Here is a 22329-nt window from a genome sequence, read left to right as displayed (position 1 = left end):
TATAAAATACAATAAAATAATTTTAGAAAGTGTTCCAAGGAGAAGCTGAGATCTTGGTCATTGTTGAAAATATCACAGAGAGATGAAGGCAGGAAGAAAGGAAATGTAGTTTTGTATACAAACCTGGTAAGTTCAATGACATCACAATGACGTGAGTGGCTTTAGAAATGAACAGGAATTGAATAAAGAGAACGAATATGTTTACAAGAAGATTAAGTAGATAAGAAGAGAGATAAAAATGCAGGTGTAGTTTACTGGACATGAGGGGTCAAAGAAAGGATTTTCTTTGGTGAGTATTTTGTAAAGTAGTATAGATCTTGACTTGAAAACTGAATAAGGATATTACTCTAAAGGAAAATTACAGACCAATTTGACATGAAGAAAAAAATTTTAATGTTTTTTTTGGGGTAACACTGAGTGGGATCACACCTGGTGGGGCTGGATGACCATATGAGATGCTGGGTTCTGATCCTGGGTTGATAGTATGCAAGCCAAATTATCTACCCAGTATACTATTGTTCTGGCCTCTAATATTTTTTATGGGGGGCACACCTGGCAGTGCTCAGGAGTTACTCTTGGTTTTGCACTCAGAAATTGCTCCTGGCAGGCTCGAGGGACTATATGGGATGCCGGGAATCAAACCCAGGTCTGTCCTGGGTTGGCTGTGTGCAAGGCAAACACCCTACTGCTGAGCTATCACTCTGGCCCCAAGCCTCTGAAAATTAAAAAAAAATTTTTTTTTGGTTTTTGGGCCTCACCCAGTGATACTCAGGGGTTACTCCTGGCTATGCACTCAGAAATTGCTCCTGGCTTGTGGAACCATATGAGATGCCAGGGTATCAAACCCCGGTTTGTCCTAGGTTAGTGCGTTGCAAGGCAAATGCTTTGTGCCACAGTTCTGGCCCCCCTGAAAATTTTAATTTTTAAAAAACAAATCAGCCATCAACTCTTACAGTATTTTCCTTCCTCCTTCCCTCTTTTTGCCCTGACCCTTACAGTATTTTTGGCAGATGACTTATCATAACTGAGTGACTGATCATATAAATTCAAGATGCTACTAATTCAAGATAAGTACATTATCAGAAAACCAAGAAAACTTTTTATTTTAACAAAAAATGTAGGGAAAAATTCTTCATTAGATACAGAAAATTATTTGATAACATTCACTACTTAATTCATTATCTTAACTGGAATCAGAAGGAAATATACGGTATATAACTTAATAAAATTGATCTATAATGAACATAGTATACTAAAGGAAAAACTTTAGAAACTGAACCTGGAGAGATGGTACAATCTTATGTACCAGATTTAGGTTTGCTTCTCTAAACTACATACCTCAGCCTTCCACTCTCAACTTCCTCTAGCACCCCTGATGTGACCCTGGCACAGAAGAGTCCTAGCAGCACTTCTTTCTTGCATCCTAGAACTGAAATGCCTGCACAGTTGACTGAATACTGGCTGGAAGGACTCCCAACTCCCAAAACAAACAAACAAACAAACAAACAAATCAGCAGTCAAACAAAATATGATAAAGCTTTACCCTTGAAGTAAAGTAAGATAGTGTCAATCAACACTGTAGCAATGCAGAGAACATTCTAACTTTGAACTTGGGAAATTGGGTCTTCTCACTCCTCACTTCTGACACTTCTAAGGACATTCACTTCTAAGGACATTTGGAAATACAGGCTGCATTTTTGTATTAAATAATGATGAAAAAATTGGATGAGCAAGGGAAGTAGGCTGGCAGGAATGTTAGATAAAGGTACATATTCATGGATGAGAACAGTTAATATAAAATATCCACATTTTATAAAGCTTTTTACAGACATTTCAACACTATGCACAAAAAAAGACACAAAATGGACCAAAGTGATAGCACAGTGGGTAGGGCATTTGTCTTTCTCTCAACTGACCTGGGGTTTGATACCTGGAATTTGAAATGTATCCCCTAAACCTGCCAGACGTGATTTTTTTAAATATAAAATCCTTTTTAAGCTCCATGATTACAAGCATGATTATTGTTGGGTTTCAGTCATAAACAGAACACCCCCCCCTTCACCAGTGAAACATCCCCACCACCAATGCCCCCCCCTTCTTCCCCACCTCTGCTTATATTCGAGACAGGTATTCTACTTCTCTCACTCATTAAGATTGTCATTATAGTTGTTAGTGTAGTTATTTGCTAGGAATAATTTCTGAGCTCAGAGCCAGGAGGAATGCCTGAGTGCCACCACTGGGTATGGTCCAGAAACAAAACAAAACAAAACAAAACAAACAAAAGACACAAAATGAATTAGAAACTGGTAAATGAGATCTTAAACCATAAAATACAGAATAAAAATAGAAGATATACTCCTGGACTTAGACTTCAGTGATGTATTTGAAACTTTAACTCCAATAGTAAAGGAACAAAAATAAGTAAATAAACAAGCAGGAAAGCATCAATTAAAAAATTGTTATAAAAAAGAAACTAAAAGAAACACAGAAGGATAACTTATTATTTGGAGAAGATAGTTATATATCAGACATTTGACAAAAGGTTAATACCAACCCAAATAAAAATGCATATATAAAGAATCAACATAAAAGAATATTTTCTCCTGTATGTTCATAACAGCTTTATTTATAATAGGTCAAACATGGGATCTATCTAACTTTCCATCAATAGATGACTGAAACTTATATGGAATACAAATAAGCAAGCAGATACATTGACAATAATCAACAAAATAACTCAGAATTATCGACAAGTGAGGAGTAACATTTGGAAAAAGGAGGAATGGGCAGGAAAGGTTGTTTTAATAGTGAAGTGACACTGAAATTTTGATGGTAAATGCAGTGAAATCTAGAGCTCTATCAAGTTGTGCTTTCAACATTTTCAAACTGTGCTTTCAAAATTTTAATATAGTGCCAGAGAGATAGGGTGCTTGCCTTACATGCATCTGACCTAGGCTTATTCTCTGGGACCACATATTGTCACCTAAGTCCCACTAAAGGAGTGATCCCTGAGCACAAAGACTGAAGTAAGCCCGAGCATTGCTAGGTATGGCCCAAAGAAACAACATTTAAAAAAATAAAAAATAAAGAATAAAATAAAATAAAATACAACCCAATGACCAATTAATAACAATTTGATTCAAAAGCAATAAAGGGGTAGTAGCTAAAATGGACACCCGAGTTGGTTCATATGTTGGTGACTGTGCTTCCTTCCCAGGTCGAGGTCTCCCTGCAGGACTGGCTGAGGTGGAGATGATAGAGCGTGCCCGGGAGAAGCGTGCCTGGGAAGCCACCTTGCCCTTGCTGAGTGACACTAACCAGTATGAGAAGAGGAGGAGGATGATGGATGCAATGGAGAGGAAGGAGTGGGCCTTTCGAGAAAAGGAGATTGAAAAGTAGGTTCTAAATAATACAAATAATTCTTCCTGGGGCTAGAGAGATAGCAGAGCTTGTCTTGCATGCGGCCAACCCGGGGGGAACCTGGTTCGATTCCCGGTATTCCCTATGGTCCCCCAGGCTGCCAGGGGCAATTTCTGAGTGCAGATCTAGGAGTAACCCCTGAGCACCACTGGGTGTGGTCCAAAAACCAATCAATCAATCAATCAATCAATTAATAAGTGAAGTTTAAAACAAAAAATAATTCTTCCTGCACTGATGGAATATGTGTCAATAAGTCTTGCAAAGTATCTAGACAGGGATTGGAGCAGGTAGGGCACTTCTATTGCATATCTGATTTGGGTTTGATCCCAGCACCACATATGATCCGCTGGATTTCACCAGGAGTAATTTCTTTCTAAGGAAGCCCTGTGCACTACCAAACAAACAAACAAATCCCACCTCTCCCAAACCAACAACTATTTGCAATACTTTCCCAAATGCATGGATTTCCCAGTTCTTGGACTAAAGAGAGAACTCAAAAAGATGCAGTGCCTGTTTCTCATGCAAGAGACCTGGATTCAATCCTAATACTGCATATGCTTTGGGGTACTGTCACACTTACACACACACACACACACACACACACACACACACACACACACACACACACACACACACACACACACACACCCTCTGCACTGAGCTGGTGTAGCCTCAGAATTCTTCCTATTGTGACTCACAAACCAAACCAAAAATAAGTGAAAGCAATGCATAATCTCTGGGCTTTGTTTCTTTCAGGAGCAATAGCTTTTCTTTCTTGTAATAAAAGCCTGCCAAATGCCTTTTGTGTGTGTGAAGTTCAGATGGCATTGGAGTTGAGCAGTTCCTCAAGGTATCTCTTACTTTTCTCTGTAGTATCTTTCTGCTCACTCCTAGTCCCTTTCTGCTTACTTCTAGTGTTACTTACTGTCCCTAGGAATCAACTCTTCGTAGCCATCAAATAGTCTCCCAGTATATCCTGTCCTTCATCCCTCAAGCACTAAAATCTACAGTCAAACACCTTGGATGCTAGCTACGGTGAATGAGGGATATTTTCTCAGAAAGTCAAATTGTGAAATTCTTCACAGATGAACTCAGAGAGCGTAAAGGCTGATGTACTTTGGTTGGTTTTCAATGAGTTTAATTACTGTTTCTTCAGTAATGAGGTTGTTCTTGGAAGATAGAGAATATAGAGAAATGATGAGTATCACTCTTAGCGTGAAAGAAAGGAAGGGTAAATGTTGTAGACATCCTTTCCCACACCCTTACCTCCTCTTCACAGTTGTGTTACTGCTCCTTACAAAGTTTCTGAGCACCCTGGCCATGTGCTCAAACACCATAGAATTCAGGACCCAAGAGAATGAGGAGTTCAATTTATCTGTAAAATAAAGCTGTGTTTTTATCTTTTTGCAAATCTTCTGATTAATCCTGAATTTAGGTTGTGTGATATTTTGCTGAATGCTTGTATTTGGTGGAAAACGATTTTTTGAGCAAACAGATATCAGAAACTCAATTCTGTTTGCAGAAATCAAAATATTTTAAGTTCTATTTAGAGAGACACATTCTGGTAAAAAGAACATAAAAGTATTTAAAACATCTTCGACATAAATGTAGACAGCATCTATGAAAGTTAAGCTGAAGATTTTTATCACCTTCATCATCATCATCATCTGATTTGGGGGCCATACTCAATTGTGCTGAGGGCTTTTATACTCAGGAATCACTCCTTGCAGGCATATATGGTGTAAGGGTGCTGGGGATTAAACCAGTCAGCTGTGTGCAAGACAAACTGCTTTACCCATTGTGCTATCTCTCCAAACTCTAAAGATAATTGAAGATAGGGTCAGAGTCATAGCACAAGGTAGGGCATTTACCTTGCACGTGGCTGACCAAGGACGGACCTTGATTTGATCCCTGGTGTCTCATATGGTCTCCCAAGCCAGGAGCGATTTCTGAGCGCATATCCAGGAGTAACCCCTGAGCATCACCGGTGAGGCTCAAAAATCCAAAACAAACTAACATAAAAAGATAATTGAAGATAATTGGAGGAGAAGGTAGTGTCATACTAGAAGTGTTCAGAGCTTACTCCTTGCTCTATACTTAGAGATCATTTTTGGCAGGGTTTGGGGGATAATATGGGATTCCAGAGATTGAACCCAGATTAGTATGTGTGGGGTAAATGCCCTACCTGCTGTACACCACTCTGGCCCTAAAGATAATTTTAATGAATGCCTTTGAGCACCTTCTGGACTATCAGCATGGGAAGCAAGAATGAGACGCTGTTCTCCCTGAGAGATCTCCTGATAGTCCACTGGGGCAGAAGGGCAGGGAAGAGAATGGTTGGGCAATGATATGAAAGACTCAGCAGGGGGCCGGAGAGATAGCACAGCAAGCGGTAGGCATTTGTCTTACATGCAGAAGGATGGTGGTTTGAATCCCGGCATCCCATATGGTCCCCGAGCCTGCCAGGAGTAATTTCTGAACATAGAGCCAGGAGTAACCCCTGAGCGCTGCCAAAAAAAAAGAAAGACTCAGGCAGGCCTAGCAGGTAATCTGCCTGGAATAAATTGGGCAAGAGAATAATTTGTTCTGTTGAGGTGGGTAGAGACTTGGGAAAACTGCAGAGAAGACATACCTCTGATTTGGGTATTAAAGGGGTGAGTGGAAACCATGAGGAAATGATAATGTTCATGCAACTGGTAGGTAAGTAGGTAGATAAGTAGGTAGGTAGATTTAGGTAGGTACTTTGGGGGATTTTGGGTCACCCTGGCAGTGCTAAAAGCTTACTTCTGGTTTGTACTCAGGTATCACTTCTGACAGTGATTTGGAGAATTAGGTAATGAGGATCAAATGGAGTTTAGCTGCATACCAGGCAAGTGCCTTGCCCCTGTATTATCTCTTGAGTCTCAGTGCTGATATTTGTAGATCATATAATGTCTAGGAAGTGTTCACTATTTACTGGAGAATATTCCAAATCCAGTGCATGAACAGATCAGCAGTTTGGCATCATCTGGGAGCTAGTTGGGAATGTACTAGATCAGGCCTCATGCCAGATCAACGGTCCTTCCAGGTGTCCTATGTAGGCTCCAGTTTGAGCTCTGGATTTCTCTTACTCCTGTGATATAACAGTCAGATTACAGACACTGTTGTTATACAATTCAGTGACTGAAGAAATTGAGTAAGGGGTCATGTTGAGAAATAAACCTGGATATCTAGCTTTACCAAGGAAAAGAACAGTATGTGTATATACGGCTTCTGATTTATTTATTTTTGGTTTTTGGGTCACACCCGGCAGTACTCAGGGGTTTCTCCTAGCTCTACGCTCAAAAATCACTCCTGGCAGGCTCGGGGACCATATGGGATGCCGGGATTCAAACCACCAACCTTCTGCATGCAAGACAAATGCCTTACCTCCATGCTATCTCTCCCGCCCCAAGATTTATTTATTAATTTTAGTTTTGGGGCCTCACCGGTGACACTCAGGGGTTATTCCTGGCTATGTGCTCAGAAATTGCTCCTGGCTTGGGGGACCATATGGGACACTGGGGGATCGAACCATGGTCCTACCTAGGTTAGCTTGTGCAAGGCGAATGCCCTACCACTTGTGCCACCGCTCCGGCTTTTGTGTTGAACACTTTAAAGCTGTAATTGCAATTTGTCTTAATTAAACTAGTGAGCCCCCAGTGGTATGCACCATGTCAGTGTATTTGCTTCTTGGTACTTAATTTTCTCATTCCGTCTTATCTTCCTGAGTATAATCAGTCCCTCCCCATCCCTTTGTTGTTATGATGAACAGGAGGCATACACACACTTGTTTGTGGTGCCCGCTGGCAGCTGTGTACTTGTTTGTGACACTTGCACATTGAGTTAACGTGCTCATCAGGCATCGTGCTCTTTTATTTATTTATTTTTGTTTTGGACCACTCCCAGATGTGCTGAGGACTTTCTTCTGGCTCTGCATTCAGGGATCACTCCTGGCAGAGCTTAAGAAAGAAGAGGGAGTCTTTCATTTTTCTTTACATGACTGAAACCCAAACACAATCATGTATGTAATTAAGGTGTTTAAATAAATTAAAAAAAAAAAAGAAAGAAGAGGGAATGTTGGGCATTAAACCCAGGTTGGCCGCTTGCAAGGCAAGTCTTCTACCTGCTGTACTATCTCACTGCCCCAGGAATCACACTGTTGGTGTTTTTTGTTTTTTTGTTTTTTTTTTTTTTGAATTGTGGGGCTCAAGCATATTCTGGTTATGGTGCTCATGGGGGATGCTGTGATGCTCACACATGTACCTGCTGGTAATCACAAGCCTGAATATGGTCCTTGCACTTCTTTCACTTGCTGTGTATGCTGAGGCCCACACAATTTTAGTTTCAGTGTTCACCTACAAATGGCAGGAGTGAGCTGGATATCCTACACTTTATGGGATTCCAAACTTCTGAGACCCTGGGTCAGTATGGTACATATAGGTACCACAGGATGCAAACTCAGTCTCACACTTACGAGACAGGCACTTTTTTATGAGTCTCCCTACCCTCCACTCCTTCAGAAATCACTTTGAGTAGCTTCTTCAGTGACAATATGTTTGCTCTGTTTTTTGAGTCAAATATTCAGCCTTTTCTTTTGAAGCCACTCTTCTCCCTGGACAGTGTAGCAAATTGTTAAGTGTAAACAAATGATTTCAGAATGAGAAATATCAAATTACCAATTCTATTCCCTTTTTTGTTCATAATACAGTTGGTTTTATCCCCACAATACAAAATTATTCATAATTGAGTTTCAGTCATGCAATGTACAACATCCTTCACCAGTGCAACTTTCCCACCACCAGAGCCCCCAGTTTCCCTCCCACCCTCCCCACTTCCTGCCTGGTCTTCCTGACCTTTATCTCTATTGTCTTTGAAATTATTACCATACTACCTTTTACTCCCTTATATCCCACAAATGTCCCTCTTCCTCTGACTCATTTTGATCAACATAATACTCTCCATATCCATCCATGTATAAGCAAATTTTATGACTTCATTTTTCTAAAAGTTATATAGTATCCCACTCTATAGATATACCAGAGCTTCTTTATCCACACATCTGTTGTCAGGCACTTGGGTTGTTTCCAAGTTCTGGCTATTGTGAATAATGCTGTGAACATAGGGCTGCAGAAGGCTTTTCTACATTGTGCTTTTTGGCTTCTAAGATATATTCCTAGGAGTAGAATTACTGGGTGATGTGGTGCTAGAGAATCTGTTAGAACCTGCCCATTTTAAAATTAAATAATTTTAGTTACTTATTATATTAGATATTAATCTATTATTAACTATATTCTTTTCAAATACCTTCTCTCATTCAATGTGTGTCTTTCACTTTGATGGTTTTCTTCACTATACAAAATCTTAGTTTAATATAGTTCTACTTATTTTCATTTTGTTCCTAAAAGTTGTCTTTTAAAAACACATGGCCATCATACCAACACAGAAGTTTGTTATTTTGTTTTAAAGGTTTTGGGGTGCTACAATGATAGCACAGCCAGTAGAGTATTTGTCTTGCACACATTTGACGTGGGTTTGATTCCTGGCATCCCATATATTTCCTGAGCCTACCAGAAGTGATTTCTTTTCTTTTTGGGGGGTGGGGCACACCAAACAGTGCTCAGGAGTTATTCCTGGTCTATGCTCAGAAATTGCTCTTGGCAGCCTCAGTGGACCATACGGAATCCTGGGTATCAAACCTAGATTGGCTACATGAAAGGCAAACGTCCTATATTACTGCTCCAGCCCCTACCAGAAATGATTTCTGAACAGAGCCAGGAGTAATGCCCAAGTGCCACCCCACCGAGTGTGGCTCAAAAACAAACAAACAAACAAAAGTTTTGGGGGCTGGAACAATAGTACAGCATAGGGCATTTGCCTTGCATGTGGCCGACCTAGGACGGACCTGGATTTGATCCCCAGCATTCCATATGGCCCCCCAAGCCTGCCAGGAATGATTTCTGAGTGCAGAGCCAGGAGTAATTCCTGAGCATCACTAGGTGTGGCCCCCCAAAACAAAACAAAACAATAAAACAAAACCAAAAAAAAGAAATCACCACCATCACCACCACCAACAATAACAAACAACAAAAAACAAATGAAAGTTTTTGGATTACATTTTGTAGTACTCAGTACTAACTCCTGGCTTTGTGTTTAGAGATTTCTCTTGGAAATATACTCATGCGACTATCTAGGGTGCTAGGAATTGAACCCAGGTGAGCTGAGTGCAAGGTAAGTGCCCTGTCCACTGTATTCTGGAGCTCAAGATCCAGATGTTGATAGGTGTTTCTTTATCTCTAGTACTACACTCTGAATAAGATACTATGTACTCTATGTTTTGTCATTTTCTTGAAGAATACAGGAGGTTCGCCTGAGAATTTTACAAGAGTTGCTGATGAAACGTAGTAACAATCAAAATGAAGTGAATATGAGACTCTTAAACACTCAGTGGGCTAAACTACAGGAGGCAAAGGAGACCAAATTGGCAAAGATTCAACACAGACATGTAACAGGTAAGGTGATGTCATATGTATAGTGAAATGTAATGTTTTTTTTTTTTTTTTTTTTTTAGCAGTTTATTGATTGATTGGTTTTGGAGCCACATCCAGTGATGCTCAGGGGTTGCTTCTGGCTCTGCATTTAGAAATCACCCCTGGAAAGCTCAGGAGACCATATGGGATGCCAGGAATCGAACTGGTTCTGATCCCAGTCAGCCACATGCAAGGCAAAGGCCTTGCCGCTGTGCTATCTTTCTAGCCTGATAAAGTAATGTTAACTTTGCTTTAGGTCTTTAACTAAGCCTCATTGAATCGTCAGGTAATTGTTCTTTTGGTCTTTGTGTTATCAAATAGGTGAAGCATGAAAGATAAGTCACTTTTCAGTGGTTGAAAATTGGAGGGAAAGTCCACTTGAATAAAATCGTGATGTTCTAAGAGCCAATTTATGACTTTATGGAGTGAGAGAGAGAGGGAGAAAGACAGAGAGAGAGACAGAGAAACAGAGACAGAGAGAGAGAGAGCGAGAGAGAGGAGAGATTTGTATTTGCCTATAACTGTTCCTATGTATATGTATATTTCTATGTGTGTGTGTTTGTGTGTGAGTAGGTGTTGGTCTCCCTATATATAATTCTCAACATTGCTTTCATTATTGCTTCCTAAAAAAAGACAATTAGACATCTGTGCTCCTTCTGAGTCCCTTCCATGAAAATTTAATGCTATAGATATACTGTATATCTCATTTATTTCCTGGGCCTTTAAGCACTAATTGACATAACCTCTATAAAATAATTATTTTTAGTGAACTTAACTTTTTCTTTTGATGTTACACCCGGTGGTGCTTAGGCCTTGCTTACTCCTAGCTCTGTGCTCAGGGAACACTCCTGGTGGTGCTCAGGGGACAATAAATGGTGCTGGAGATCAACTATTGCTCTGGCCGATATGTTTCTCTTAGTGTGGGAAAATAACCTTTTTTTTTTTTTTTTTGGTTTTTGGGTCACACCCAGCTGCACTCAGGGTTTACTCCTGGTTCTCTGTTCAGAAATCGCTCTTAGAAGGCTTAGTGGATCATATGGGATGCCAGGAGTCCTTCTGCATGCAAGGCAAACGCCTTACCTTCATGCTATCTATCTCTCTGGTTCTGGAAAATAACTCTTAACTAGCTAGTTGGTGAGCATTTACATACAGTCAGGTTTTTCTTTAGTCAGTATTACCAATAATGGGCTCAGTAACTTTTGTAGATAAATGATAAATTGTAGTTTATTTTTTATTTACTTCTAAATCACGATATCACATAGTGCACCAAGGATCAAATAGAAACAGCATCCGCAAGGCAATCTGACTTCAAAGCCTTGAAGTATGGTTTTTCTCACTGAAAGTACATGAATTAGCCTATGAGAGTATCAAAGGAAATGGAGCAAAGAGAAATATAAGTATAAATCCTTGGCTGAAAATCTTCCCTGCTATTCATAAATGAGCCTTTTCCTATGCTTAAAAATAGTTTTGGGGCTGGGCGGTGACGCTAGAGGTAAGGTGCCTGCCTTGCCTGCACTAGCCTTGGATGGACCGCGGTTCGATCCCCCGGTTTCCCATATGGTCCCCCAACCCAGGAGCGACTTCTGAGCGCATAGCCAGGAGTAACCCCTGAGCGTCACCGGGTGTGGCCCAAAAACCAAAAAAAAAAAAAATAGTTTTAAGGATCTTGAGAGATATTACTGAGGCTACAGTGCTTTCCTCATCTGTGGTTGACCATAGTTTCATCCCGAACACGAGGGGGTCACTGAGGTACCACAAAGCACCTGGAGGTCCCTTAAGCATCTCTAGTGATCCCTGATATATGGGACTGAAGCAGCATCACATCCTTGGATCCATGCTTGGAAACACCACCCATTTGGCCAAGACTGACTGAGTGGGGTCCCTGGGCTCCCCTTCTCTTGAGACTCTAAGACCCACCTGCAAAAGACAATCATGAAAGCTATAAATGCAAAGTTGATTTATTTTTTCTGACTAAAACTAAAATGGACAGATATTATTGAAAAAAGCATGCAGTTATCCAAATGATTTTATGATTTTCCTAGGAAAGAGTACTTTTCCTGATTTCTACTGGACATATCGTTATTTTTGTGTCATTTTTGAGCTTTTTTTCATTTAAATCAATACCCGTTATTGGCCCAGAGCGTTGAATGAAGTGATAGAGCATTTTAATGAATGCCAGTTGGGGACTGCTGCTGATTCCTATTCTATCACTCCCCCTGCCTGTTTCAGAGCAGTCTCAGCCACACAGATGAGTAGATTTGAGTTTTAGTGTTATACTCTGGCTTTAGGGGGTAAACACCATGAAGTTGCTCTGTTCAGGAGCTTCCCTTTGAAGGAAATAGAAACAGGTTTGCTTTGCCTTTGGTTTATTCAGAACAGTGTACTTGGAGATAGTCATGAAGGGATGTTTTCTTTTAGAAATGAGAAAAATTGCAACGAAGAAAAAGGATAGAGAAGGGACATTTCAGAGAAGAAACATCATCCAGGATTACTCTGATTATTCGTCACAGGTCTACGGACCTATGTCTCGGCTTGGTCGTTTCCCAGACAGCAAATCAGAGAACTTTGTAGTAAAAAATCACTATCTCGACACCTATGAAGGTAAGCAATTGATCTAATTACAAGTCTAGTATAAGAAGGTTAAATTAGAAATGGAAATTAGGGGCCGGTGAGGTGGCACTAGAGGTAAGGTGTCTGCCATGCAAGCGCTAGCCAAGGAAGGACTGCGGTTTGATCCCCAGGCATCCCATAATGTCCCCCCAAGCCAGGGGCAATTTCTGAGCGCTTAGCTAGGAGTAACCCCTGAGTATCAAACAGGTGTGGCCCAAAAGACCAAAAAAAAAGAAAGAAATGAAAATTAAATGCATAAAATACATAATGCATATTAAAAGATAAATAACAAATATTTTCAAGAAATAATATTAAACACATTTAACATCATATTAAGATGACTTTGGAAAGGACAATAAAACTGTTCTTGAATTCTGTGTCTAGTAATTTATTGAGGAATTAATTATATATGAAGCACTTTATTTGGGGAGGGGCTGGGCCACTCCAAATAGTACTCAGGGGTTACTGCTCAGAAATCACTCCTGGCAGGCTCAGGACCATTTGGAATACCAGGGATCAAACCTGGGTCGGTCCCAGGTCAGCGGTGTCCAAGGCAAATGCCCTACCACTGTGCTATGGTTCTGGCCTTTATATGAGGCAATTTAAAGTGCTAAATAGGGGCCAGAGAGATATCACAGCAGTAGGGCATTTGCCTTGCACTCGGCCAACCCAGAACAGAAGGTGGTTTGATTTCTGACATCCCATATAGTCTCTTGAGCCACCAGGGGCGATTTCTGAGCACAGAGCCAGGAGTAACCCCTGAGAGCTGCTGAATGTGAACCCCCCAAAATAATAAAGTGTTAACAAAACTACTAATAAAAATTGTGACTAGAATGATAATATATTGGAATAAGGTGATGGCCTTGCATGTACCTGACCTAAGTTTGATCCCTGGTACCACATATGCTCCTTTGAACACTGCCAGGAGTGATCCCTTAGCTCAGAGCCAGGATTAATTCCAAAGCACTGCTGGGTGTGCCCCTCAAAAAAGGAAAAGGCATAAAATGGAATAAAAAGAAAAAATCCCTTGCTATGAATAAAAAAAGGAAATATATAATGAAATAATCTCTTTAAGAACAATGCTAGAGGGACCGGAGAGATAGCATAGAGGTAGGGCGTTTGCCTTGCATGCAGGACAGTGGTTCAAATCCTGGCATTCCATAGGGTCTCATGAGCATAGAGCCTGAGTGCTGCCTGGTGTGACCCAAAAACAAAATAAAACAGAAAGAAAGAAAGAAAGAAAGAAAGAAAGAAAGAAAGAAAGAAAGAAAGAAAGAAAGAAAGAAAGAAAGAAAGAAAGAAAGAAAGAAAGAAAGAAGGAAGGAAGGAAGGAAGGAAGGAAGGAAGGAAGGAAGGAAGGAAGGAAGGAAGGAAGGAAGGAAGGAAGGAAGGAAGGAAGAAAGAAAGAAAGAAAGAAAGAAAGAAAGAAAGAAAGAAAGAAAGAAAGAAAGAAAGAAAGAAAGAGAAAGAAAGAGAAAGAAAGAGAAAGAAAGAAAGAAAGAAAGAAAGAAAGAAAGAAAGAAAGAAAAGGAAGGAAGGAAGGAGAAAGAAAGAAAGAAAGAAAGAAAGAAAAAGAGAGAGAGGGAGGGAGGGAGGGAGGGAAGGAGGGAGGGAGGGAGAAAAGAAAAGAAAAGAACAATGCTAGAAAATGAATGGGCAAAGATCTTGAGAGCAAGAGATCTTGAGAAACTAGGGAACAGGACTGTGCCTGGCATAAAGACCAAGAAAGACTTACTGGGATTATTTATTTATTTATTTGGATTTTTGTTCCACACCTGGCAGCACTCAGGGGTTGCTCCTGGCTCTGCTCTCGGAAATCGCTCCTGGCAGGCTTCAAGGACTTTATGGGATACTGAGAATCGAACCCATGTTTGTCCTGGGTCTGCCACGTGCAAGGAAAATGCCCTACCACTGTGCTATCTCTCCGGCCCCTACTGAGATTATTTAAATTTAGGGCTAGGTATATAACAGTGGTAGAATGCAAACTTTGTTATCACATGAGCAAAACCATAAGTTGAATGTCTTAGAGTAGAACTTGGAATTCTAGCTGGCTATGTCCAGAACAAAATATGATAAATTGGGGCCGGAGCAGTGGCACAGTGGTAAGGCATTTGCCTTGCATGGAGCTGACCTAGGATGGACCTTGGTTCGATCTCCCAGCATCCCTATGATCCCCCAAGCCAGGAGCAATTTCTGAGCGCATAGCCAGGAGTAATCCCTGAGCATCACCAAAAATAATAATAATAAATTGATCTAAATTTGCTTTAGAATTGATTATTTATGTTTATAAATAATTATAATAATATAAAATGTACTGTTTTTTGCAAGGTCACTTTCATTTTCATATTAATTTGTGCTGTGTTACTGGAGATGAAACCCAGGAATTTCTATACACAAAGTAGGCTGCACTAAATTATGTCTTCAGCCCAATATTTTTACTTAGATTTCATTTCTCATGTTGTCATCTAAGCCACTGAGAAAATGACATCATTAAATAGAAATGTGCTTTATATTTAAGGGACAATTCAATTATTTAATATACACCTTGCCAAATAATTCCATCTTTTGATGAACAGTTACTAAAATAAACAATATGATTCAAAATGCCAAATTTTAGCATCAGGTACTAAACACTTGTACTTCCTTTTGCATAGGACTAGTTGAACTTGAGGAATGTCTTCCTGATTTTGTGACACACCCCCGTATCAAACCTCCAAAGCCCAGAATCACCACTACCAAAGCTGGTTTTCTGAATAAGTCAGCAAGGATGGAACTGGAATTGGAAGAGGTTCATAAGGTATCTCTTTTATTGTTGTTTAGCTTTTTATTTTTGCATCACTCCTAGCAATGCTGAGATGGGGATTGGAAAGTTGTTCCCTGCAGTACTCAGGAGACTGTGCTTGAATCTGGGACTCAGACATGCAAAGCATCTGCTCCTGTCCTTCAAGCCATTTTCCCCAGCCTCAAAAGGTATCATCAGTTTTTTGTTTGTTTTTTTTGAGGCGGGGCATGCCTGGCAGAAATTACTCCTGACAGGCTTAGGGGACCATATGGGACACTAGAGACCAAACTCAAGTTGGTCGCATGCAAGGCAAATGCCCTACCTGCTGTGTTATCTGTCTCTCTGGCCCCCAAAGATATTATCTTTACCCAGAAGACAATATAGTGAAACATTTGAAGAGAAATTTTCTCTCTAACAGTTCCACTTTGTCTTGAGCACTGATGTTCAATGATTTTCATTTCTTGTTTGGTTTTTTGGCCTTATTTGGCAATGCTCAGAAGTTACTTTTTTTTTTTTTTGGTTTCTGGGTCACACCTAGTGACACTCAGGGGTAACTCCTGGCTATGCACTCATATATCACTCCTGGCTTGGGGGACCATATGGGATGCTGGAGATCAAACTGATGTTCGTCCTGGGTCAGCCACATGCAAGGCAAATGTCCTACTTATCACTTGGCCCCAGAAGTTACTTTTGACTCTGTACTCATAAATCATTCCTAAATGATACTCAGGGGATCAAATGGGAAGCTGGGGATAGAACCCAAGTCGGTCACATGCAAGACAAGTGCCTTGATCATTATATTATCTCTCTGGCTTTAATTGGTTTTCAATACACACATTTACCTTCATCTCCTTCTAGATATTTCTCTACTAGAGATTACCTGTGCTCTATTGAACCAATTTAGTTTACCTCCCTTATTTCAAAGTGTACAAATTAAGTCATGTTGCTTTCTGAAAGTGATTAATTAGGGTCCTACATAATAAAATCTGACACTAACAGACAACTGACAGCAACAATCGTGATTGTGAAGAGCTTTAACTGGGACCACAGAGAAAAACTATGGGGTTAGACAATTTACTATGCCTGGAGCCTGGAGTTGGTCTTATGCCAGGATACTTCATGGGTAAGGACTCCGTGTTTTTAGGCCAAACATTTTTCCTTTCTATTTTCCCCCATATTTTGCTGTGCCTATGCAGACAACAACAACAACAGATGTCACACATACACCTTTTTTATTGTATTTTTTTAAATCTCTTTAAAAAAAGAGCTTACTAAACCTTCTGCTATTGTATTAATGACTTTATTGGAGATACAATAATTTTCACAAATATACTTGCTACTGAACTTTTTCTTTTTTTCTTCTCTTCCATTTAACTTTTTAGTTTTTCTATTTTTTCAATAACTTTTATTTTTCTTATCTTGGAACAAATGTATTATGATCAGTTATGTCAACTATGTGATGCATTTTCTTTAAATAAAAAAATTTTAAAAACTTGACACTACATTGAGGTGAAGAAATTTCCAGGGTTAGATTGTGTGCTAGTTTTAATAGTGTGATAATAGACTATGTTTATCCCCTTTGTGTTTGTTTCCAGAGTTTCATGAAGAAAGGGAGTGTTTAGCTATTCTTTCATCTAAGTTAAACTAACTAAAGAAGTTTATGGTTATTCTTATGAGCTAGTCCTATAGCATCCACCAACTGAGCCATCCCTTGCAGTCCTTCGGAGTCATTGGACTATAGAATTCAGTACACAATTGGATACTTCAGAATTCTTGGTCTATGATAGCAGTGATACATCTATACTGCACATCCGAAATGCCAGCAGGACTTGTTTAAGCATGTCTCTTGAACTCACCCACAAATTTTCTGATTGAGTAGGTCTGGAGTGGTTTCATTTTTAGAATGAGTTTCCAGAGATGCTGATGCTGCAGAAACCATAATTTTTGATTCAGTGGTTTATGACATACTCAACCACTGGACTATGCATGTGTGTCTGTTGGTTTGAATAACAGAATAGAATCTATTGTCAACATGAAAATTAGGGCTTTGAATGACCCAGGAGATAGTTCAAGCAGTAGAGAATTGTGATCCCTTCTCCTCTATACCATAGCTGTACTCCAGGTGTTTCCCAAGCACCATCATGGTGACCCCAAGAACTACAAGGCCCTATATAAAAATGAGGGCTTTGAGAATCATCTAGTCCAGGGGTCTTTAACTTGCGGCCCTTCGTACAACATTTGTGGCCCGCGGCCGGCCTTCAAATATCGCAGTATTCGCGATTATTCACTTACCAAATAATCACAATAAAAATCGCATTAGTAAAAAAAAACTTGCATTAAACATTAGCATACCCTAGCAGTTTCGTTCGGGGTATGCAAATGTTTAATGCGATTTTTTGCAGTTTTTTTTCTTACTAATGCGATTTTTTATTGCGAATATTCGGAAAGTGAAATCCCTTATGTGGCCCTGCCTCACCCCGACTTTGCCTCCTGCGGCCCCCAGGTAAATTGAGTTTGAGACCCCTGATCTAGACAATCAGTTCTTGCCCATCTCAGCCCCTTCACTTATTCTGAGAACTGTTTAGCATTCTCTTGTTATGTAAATTCTTTTTGTAGATATACTTTACTACAATATGGAAATTCCTTTAAATTCTTAATATACTTTTCTTTCCCCCTCAATATCATTTAATACTTTCAACCAACAATTGAGCCTTTTATACATATCAATTTGGGGGGGGGTTAGGTCACACTAGGCGACACTCAGGGGTCACTCTGGCTCTGTGCTCAGAAATTGCTCCTGGAAACTCAGGGTACCATATGGGATGCCAGGAATCTAACCAGAGTCCGTCCTGTGTTGGCTACATGCAAGGCAAATGCCCTACCACGATGCTATTGCTCCAGCCCCCCATATCAAATATTTTTCCTGTATCTATTGAGTTAATTATATATTTTTTCTTCGTAAAATTATGTATTTTACAACCATTTGTGTCCCACCTGACAATAATCTTTCTTATCAAAATGAATCTATTGTATATTTGATGAACCTAACTTGGTTAAGGTGTATTTCTTATTTTTAACACATTGTTATGTTTGATTTTTGTCTTGTTTTTGTTTCTTTGGCTTTTGGGCCACCCAGTTGTGTTTATTGTGCTCCACAGATCATAAGGTGCTGGAAATAAAACCTGGGCCTCCTGCATTCCTCCTCACTTAACTGTGGAAGGTTATTAAGTGTCCAAGATTTTTCCATTTCTTCTAGGTTCTCATGTTTAGTAGCATAAAGTTTCTCAAAGTAGTCTCTGATTACCCTTTGTATCTCTGCAATATCTGTCGTGATCTCCCCCTTTTCATTTCTAATATGGGTTATCAGGTTTCTCTTTCTCTTTTTTTAATATAATTTTTATTTTGATCATAGTGGTTTACATATTGTTGACAATAATATTATAGGTTCACATTTACATAAAATCGGGGGGGGGGTTCCCACCACCGATTTGTCCTCCCTACACCTCCGTGTTCGTCCTACTTCCCATATCCTCCTCCCTCACCCCCGGGGCTGCGAGAATATGTGGTCCCCTCTGTACCTAGCTTACTACTTAGTAGTCTTGGTCTTGGTGCCTCCCTTATTTCCCCCTCTAACTGGGAGGAAGGACTACATAGTTCAAGTTATGTGGTTTTATTTGAAGAAGATAAAAGTAATAAACTGGGGTAAAAGTCTAATATGCCGAAAATGGGGGGGATCCTTCTAGAGGCTCTCATCGTCGGTTTGAGAGATGAAGGAGAAAAAGAAGGTGAAACACCCCAACAGTACAAAAAGAAGTGTCAAATATCCAGTGAGCACTCCAGTGATAACGATAGGCACCACAAAAAAAAAGCCATGGTCTTGAGTTAAAAAACATGGCAGAGCACCTAAAGAAAGAAAAGAAAAGAAGAAAAAAAAACCCAATATAAATATAAATGGGGACAACAACTTCAATAACCACACCAAAACAAAGAAATTGACAAAAAAGTAGATAGGTAAATAAAAATAAAAAAATAATAATAATAAATGAAGAAAAAATAATATATAGAAGATTAAAATGTTTTGTGCTTTTTGTTTTTTTTCCCTCCTGCACTAGCACAGTAAATATTGGGGTCATTCGAAAAGGAATTCACTTTGCCTTAGTGCAATGGGGGTTTCTCCACCCTTGGGGTATATTGTCACGGGATTAACTATAGACTCCATTCAGGTTCATTTACTCTACCGGTGGTGCTTTCCTGGTGTTTGGAAAACTTCTGCTCCATCCTGGGTGATGAAATAAGACCTCTGTATCTATAGATCTCAATATCTGCACAGGTCCAAGAGTGGGACTTATGATGAAGTCTTTCTTTATGGTTCTAGAAGTTCTGTTCCCTCAGTGTCATTTTAATCCATCTTCTGTGGTTGGTGGTCTTGGTCTTTGCACTGATCCTAGGATGGAACCTAGGATAGCGTCTTTCATTGTGTTTCCAGAAGCCCCATTCCATTGTGATTGTCTCTGCTGGACCTTTGGAACTGGGGATCATGGTTGTTGTGCGGGTTGTAGTTCAAACCCTAGACTAGGGCTTTTTTATTGGTCTCAAGATATATTCAGTCCAGTCATGGTTCTAGCAACCAGTCATCTGTAAATTGCAATCTTGGCTTTTGGGCCGACCAAAGGGTGACAAGTCTTCTGATTTTGTCTTATCATTAGCTGGTGAGGTAGAGCTGGCACTTGTTGGTGGCTCAGCAGTATTAAGGATGTCCCGGATGGAATTTGTTCCCTGTAGCTGTTGTGAAGAACTGTGTCGATTCTATATCTGGGATCCAGGGTTCAGGGCTGGACCGATGGTGTCTAATCACCTAAGATCTAAGTTGGGTCCACGTGACATATTTTCAAGGTAGGAGATATCCCTTTATTGTAAACAAGTACGAGTTCTTATCTCTAGTAGATAAGAGCTCTTTTTTATATGTAAGATTTCCCCTTTTTTTAGTGTGCCTTTGCAGGGAGAAATGGTGCTACTTTATATTGTCGGTGCATTTGGGGGTGGACAGAGAAGAAAACAGAAAAAGGTCACACATTCAAACAAGATAAAATTAGGAATAAAAGTATATGTGCTCACATATGTATATGTAGAACAAACATTTAAAAATCTCTTTCTCTTTCTTTGTGAGCTTTGCCAATGGTCTATCAATCTTGGTTTTTTGTTTTGTTTTGTTTTGGTTTTTGGGTCACACCCGGCGGTGCTCAGGGATTACTCCTGGCTGTCTGCTCAGAAATAGCTCCTGGCAGGCATGGGGACCCATCTGGGACACCGGGATGCGAACCAACCACTTAGGTCCTGGATCAGCTGCTTGCAAGGCAAACACCACTGTGCTATCTCTCCGGGCCCAATCTTGTTTATTTTTTCAAAGAACCAACTTCTGCTTTTGTTGATCTTTTGCATTGTTTTTTGGTTTTCCACTTCATTGATTTCTGCTTTCAGTTTTGTTATTTCCTTCGGTCTCCCTATTTTTGGTTCCTTTTGTTGGTCATTTTCTAATTTTATGAGCTGTGTCATTAAGTTATTCAGGTATGCCCCTTCTTCCTTCCTGATGTGTGCTTGCTAAGCTATAAATTTTCCTCTTAGGACCACTTTTGCTGTGTCCCATAATTCTGGCAGTTTGTGTCTTCATTATCATTTGTTTCCAGGAAAGTTTTGATTTCCTCTTTGATTTCATCTCGGACCCACTGATTGTTCAGTAGCAGGCTGTTTAATTTCCAATTGTTAAAGTTTTTCTTCTGTGTGGCTTCGTATTTCACATCTAATTTCAGAGTCTTGTGGTCAGCAAAGGTAGCCTGCAAGATTTCTATTCTCTTGATTTTATGAAGGTATGTTTTATGTGCCAGCATGTAGTCTATCCTGGAGAATGACCTACGTACATTGGAGAAGAATGTGTATCCAGGTTTTTTGGGTGGAGTGTCCTATATATATATCCAGTCCTCTTTCTTCCATTACTCTTTTCAGGGCTAGTATGTTTTTGTTGGGTTTCAGTCTGGTTGACCTATCAAGTGTTGATAGGACCGTGTTGAGGTCACCCACAATTATTGTGTTATTTTGATGTCTTCTTTCAGATTTGTCAGTAATTGTATTAGATAATTTGCTGGTCTCTCATTGGGTGCATATATGTTTAAAAATATGATTTCTTCCTGTTGCATATATCCCTTGATTAGTACATAGTGTCCATCTTTGTCTCTTACAACTTTGCTGAGTATAAAGTTGGTGTCATCAGATATTAATATGGCCACCCGAGCTTTTAAAGGGTGTTGATTGATTGAATAATTTTCCTCCAGCCTTAGATTTTGAGTCTCTGTCTGTTCTGACTATTCAGGTGTATTTCTTGTAGGCAGAAGGTTGGATTCATCTTTTTGACCCATTTTGCCACTCTGTGTGTTTTAATTGGTGAATTTAGTCCATTGACATTGAGGGAAATGATTGTCATATGATTTAATATCATCTTTGTAGATAAGTTTGCTGATTTTGTTGGTCTCTCTTGTCTTAAAGTAGACCTTTCAGTTTTTGCTTTAAGGCTGGTTTTTCATCTGTAAAGTTTCTGAGCTGTTGTTTATCCATGAAGCTATGTATCCTTCCTTCAAACCTGAACGTGAGTCGGGCTGGGTGCAGTATTCTCAGTGAGGCATCCATTTCATTCAGTCTTGTCATAATATCCCACCACTGTCTTCTGGCCTTGAAAGTTTCTTGTGACATGTTTGCTGTAAGTCTTAGGGATGCTCCTTTGAATGTAATTTCTTTTTTTGATCTTGCTGCTTTCAGTATTCTATCTCTATCTGTGGGATTTGTCATTGTAACGAGGATGTGTCTTGGGGAGTTTTTCTTTGGGTCTCTTTTAGCTGGTACTCTTCGGGCATGCAGGATTTGATTGCATGTAGTCTTTAACTCTGGGAATATCTCTTTGATGATGTCTTTGACAGTTGA

At 39.8% G+C, this 22329-nt stretch overlaps 1 protein-coding gene across 1 annotated transcript in view; it reads left to right on the top strand.

Moving 5' to 3' along the window:
* Nucleotides 1–22329, top strand: part of CFAP91 (cilia and flagella associated protein 91) — a 71696-nt gene that overhangs the window by 11508 nt on the left and 37859 nt on the right. Inside the window, exons 7-10 of the mRNA XM_049785548.1 lie at nucleotides 3218–3395; nucleotides 9793–9950; nucleotides 12387–12569; nucleotides 15233–15375. Of these exons, the coding sequence (XP_049641505.1) occupies nucleotides 3218–3395; nucleotides 9793–9950; nucleotides 12387–12569; nucleotides 15233–15375 (662 nt within the window). The remainder of the gene's footprint in view (nucleotides 1–3217; nucleotides 3396–9792; nucleotides 9951–12386; nucleotides 12570–15232; nucleotides 15376–22329) is intronic.

The sequence above is a fragment of the Suncus etruscus genome, chromosome 13 (assembly GCF_024139225.1).
Source record: "Suncus etruscus isolate mSunEtr1 chromosome 13, mSunEtr1.pri.cur, whole genome shotgun sequence".
In the NCBI taxonomy this organism is placed as follows: domain Eukaryota; kingdom Metazoa; phylum Chordata; class Mammalia; order Eulipotyphla; family Soricidae; genus Suncus; species Suncus etruscus.
Note: the sequence above shows the minus strand (reverse complement) of the source record. Positions and strands in the feature narration are given on the sequence as shown.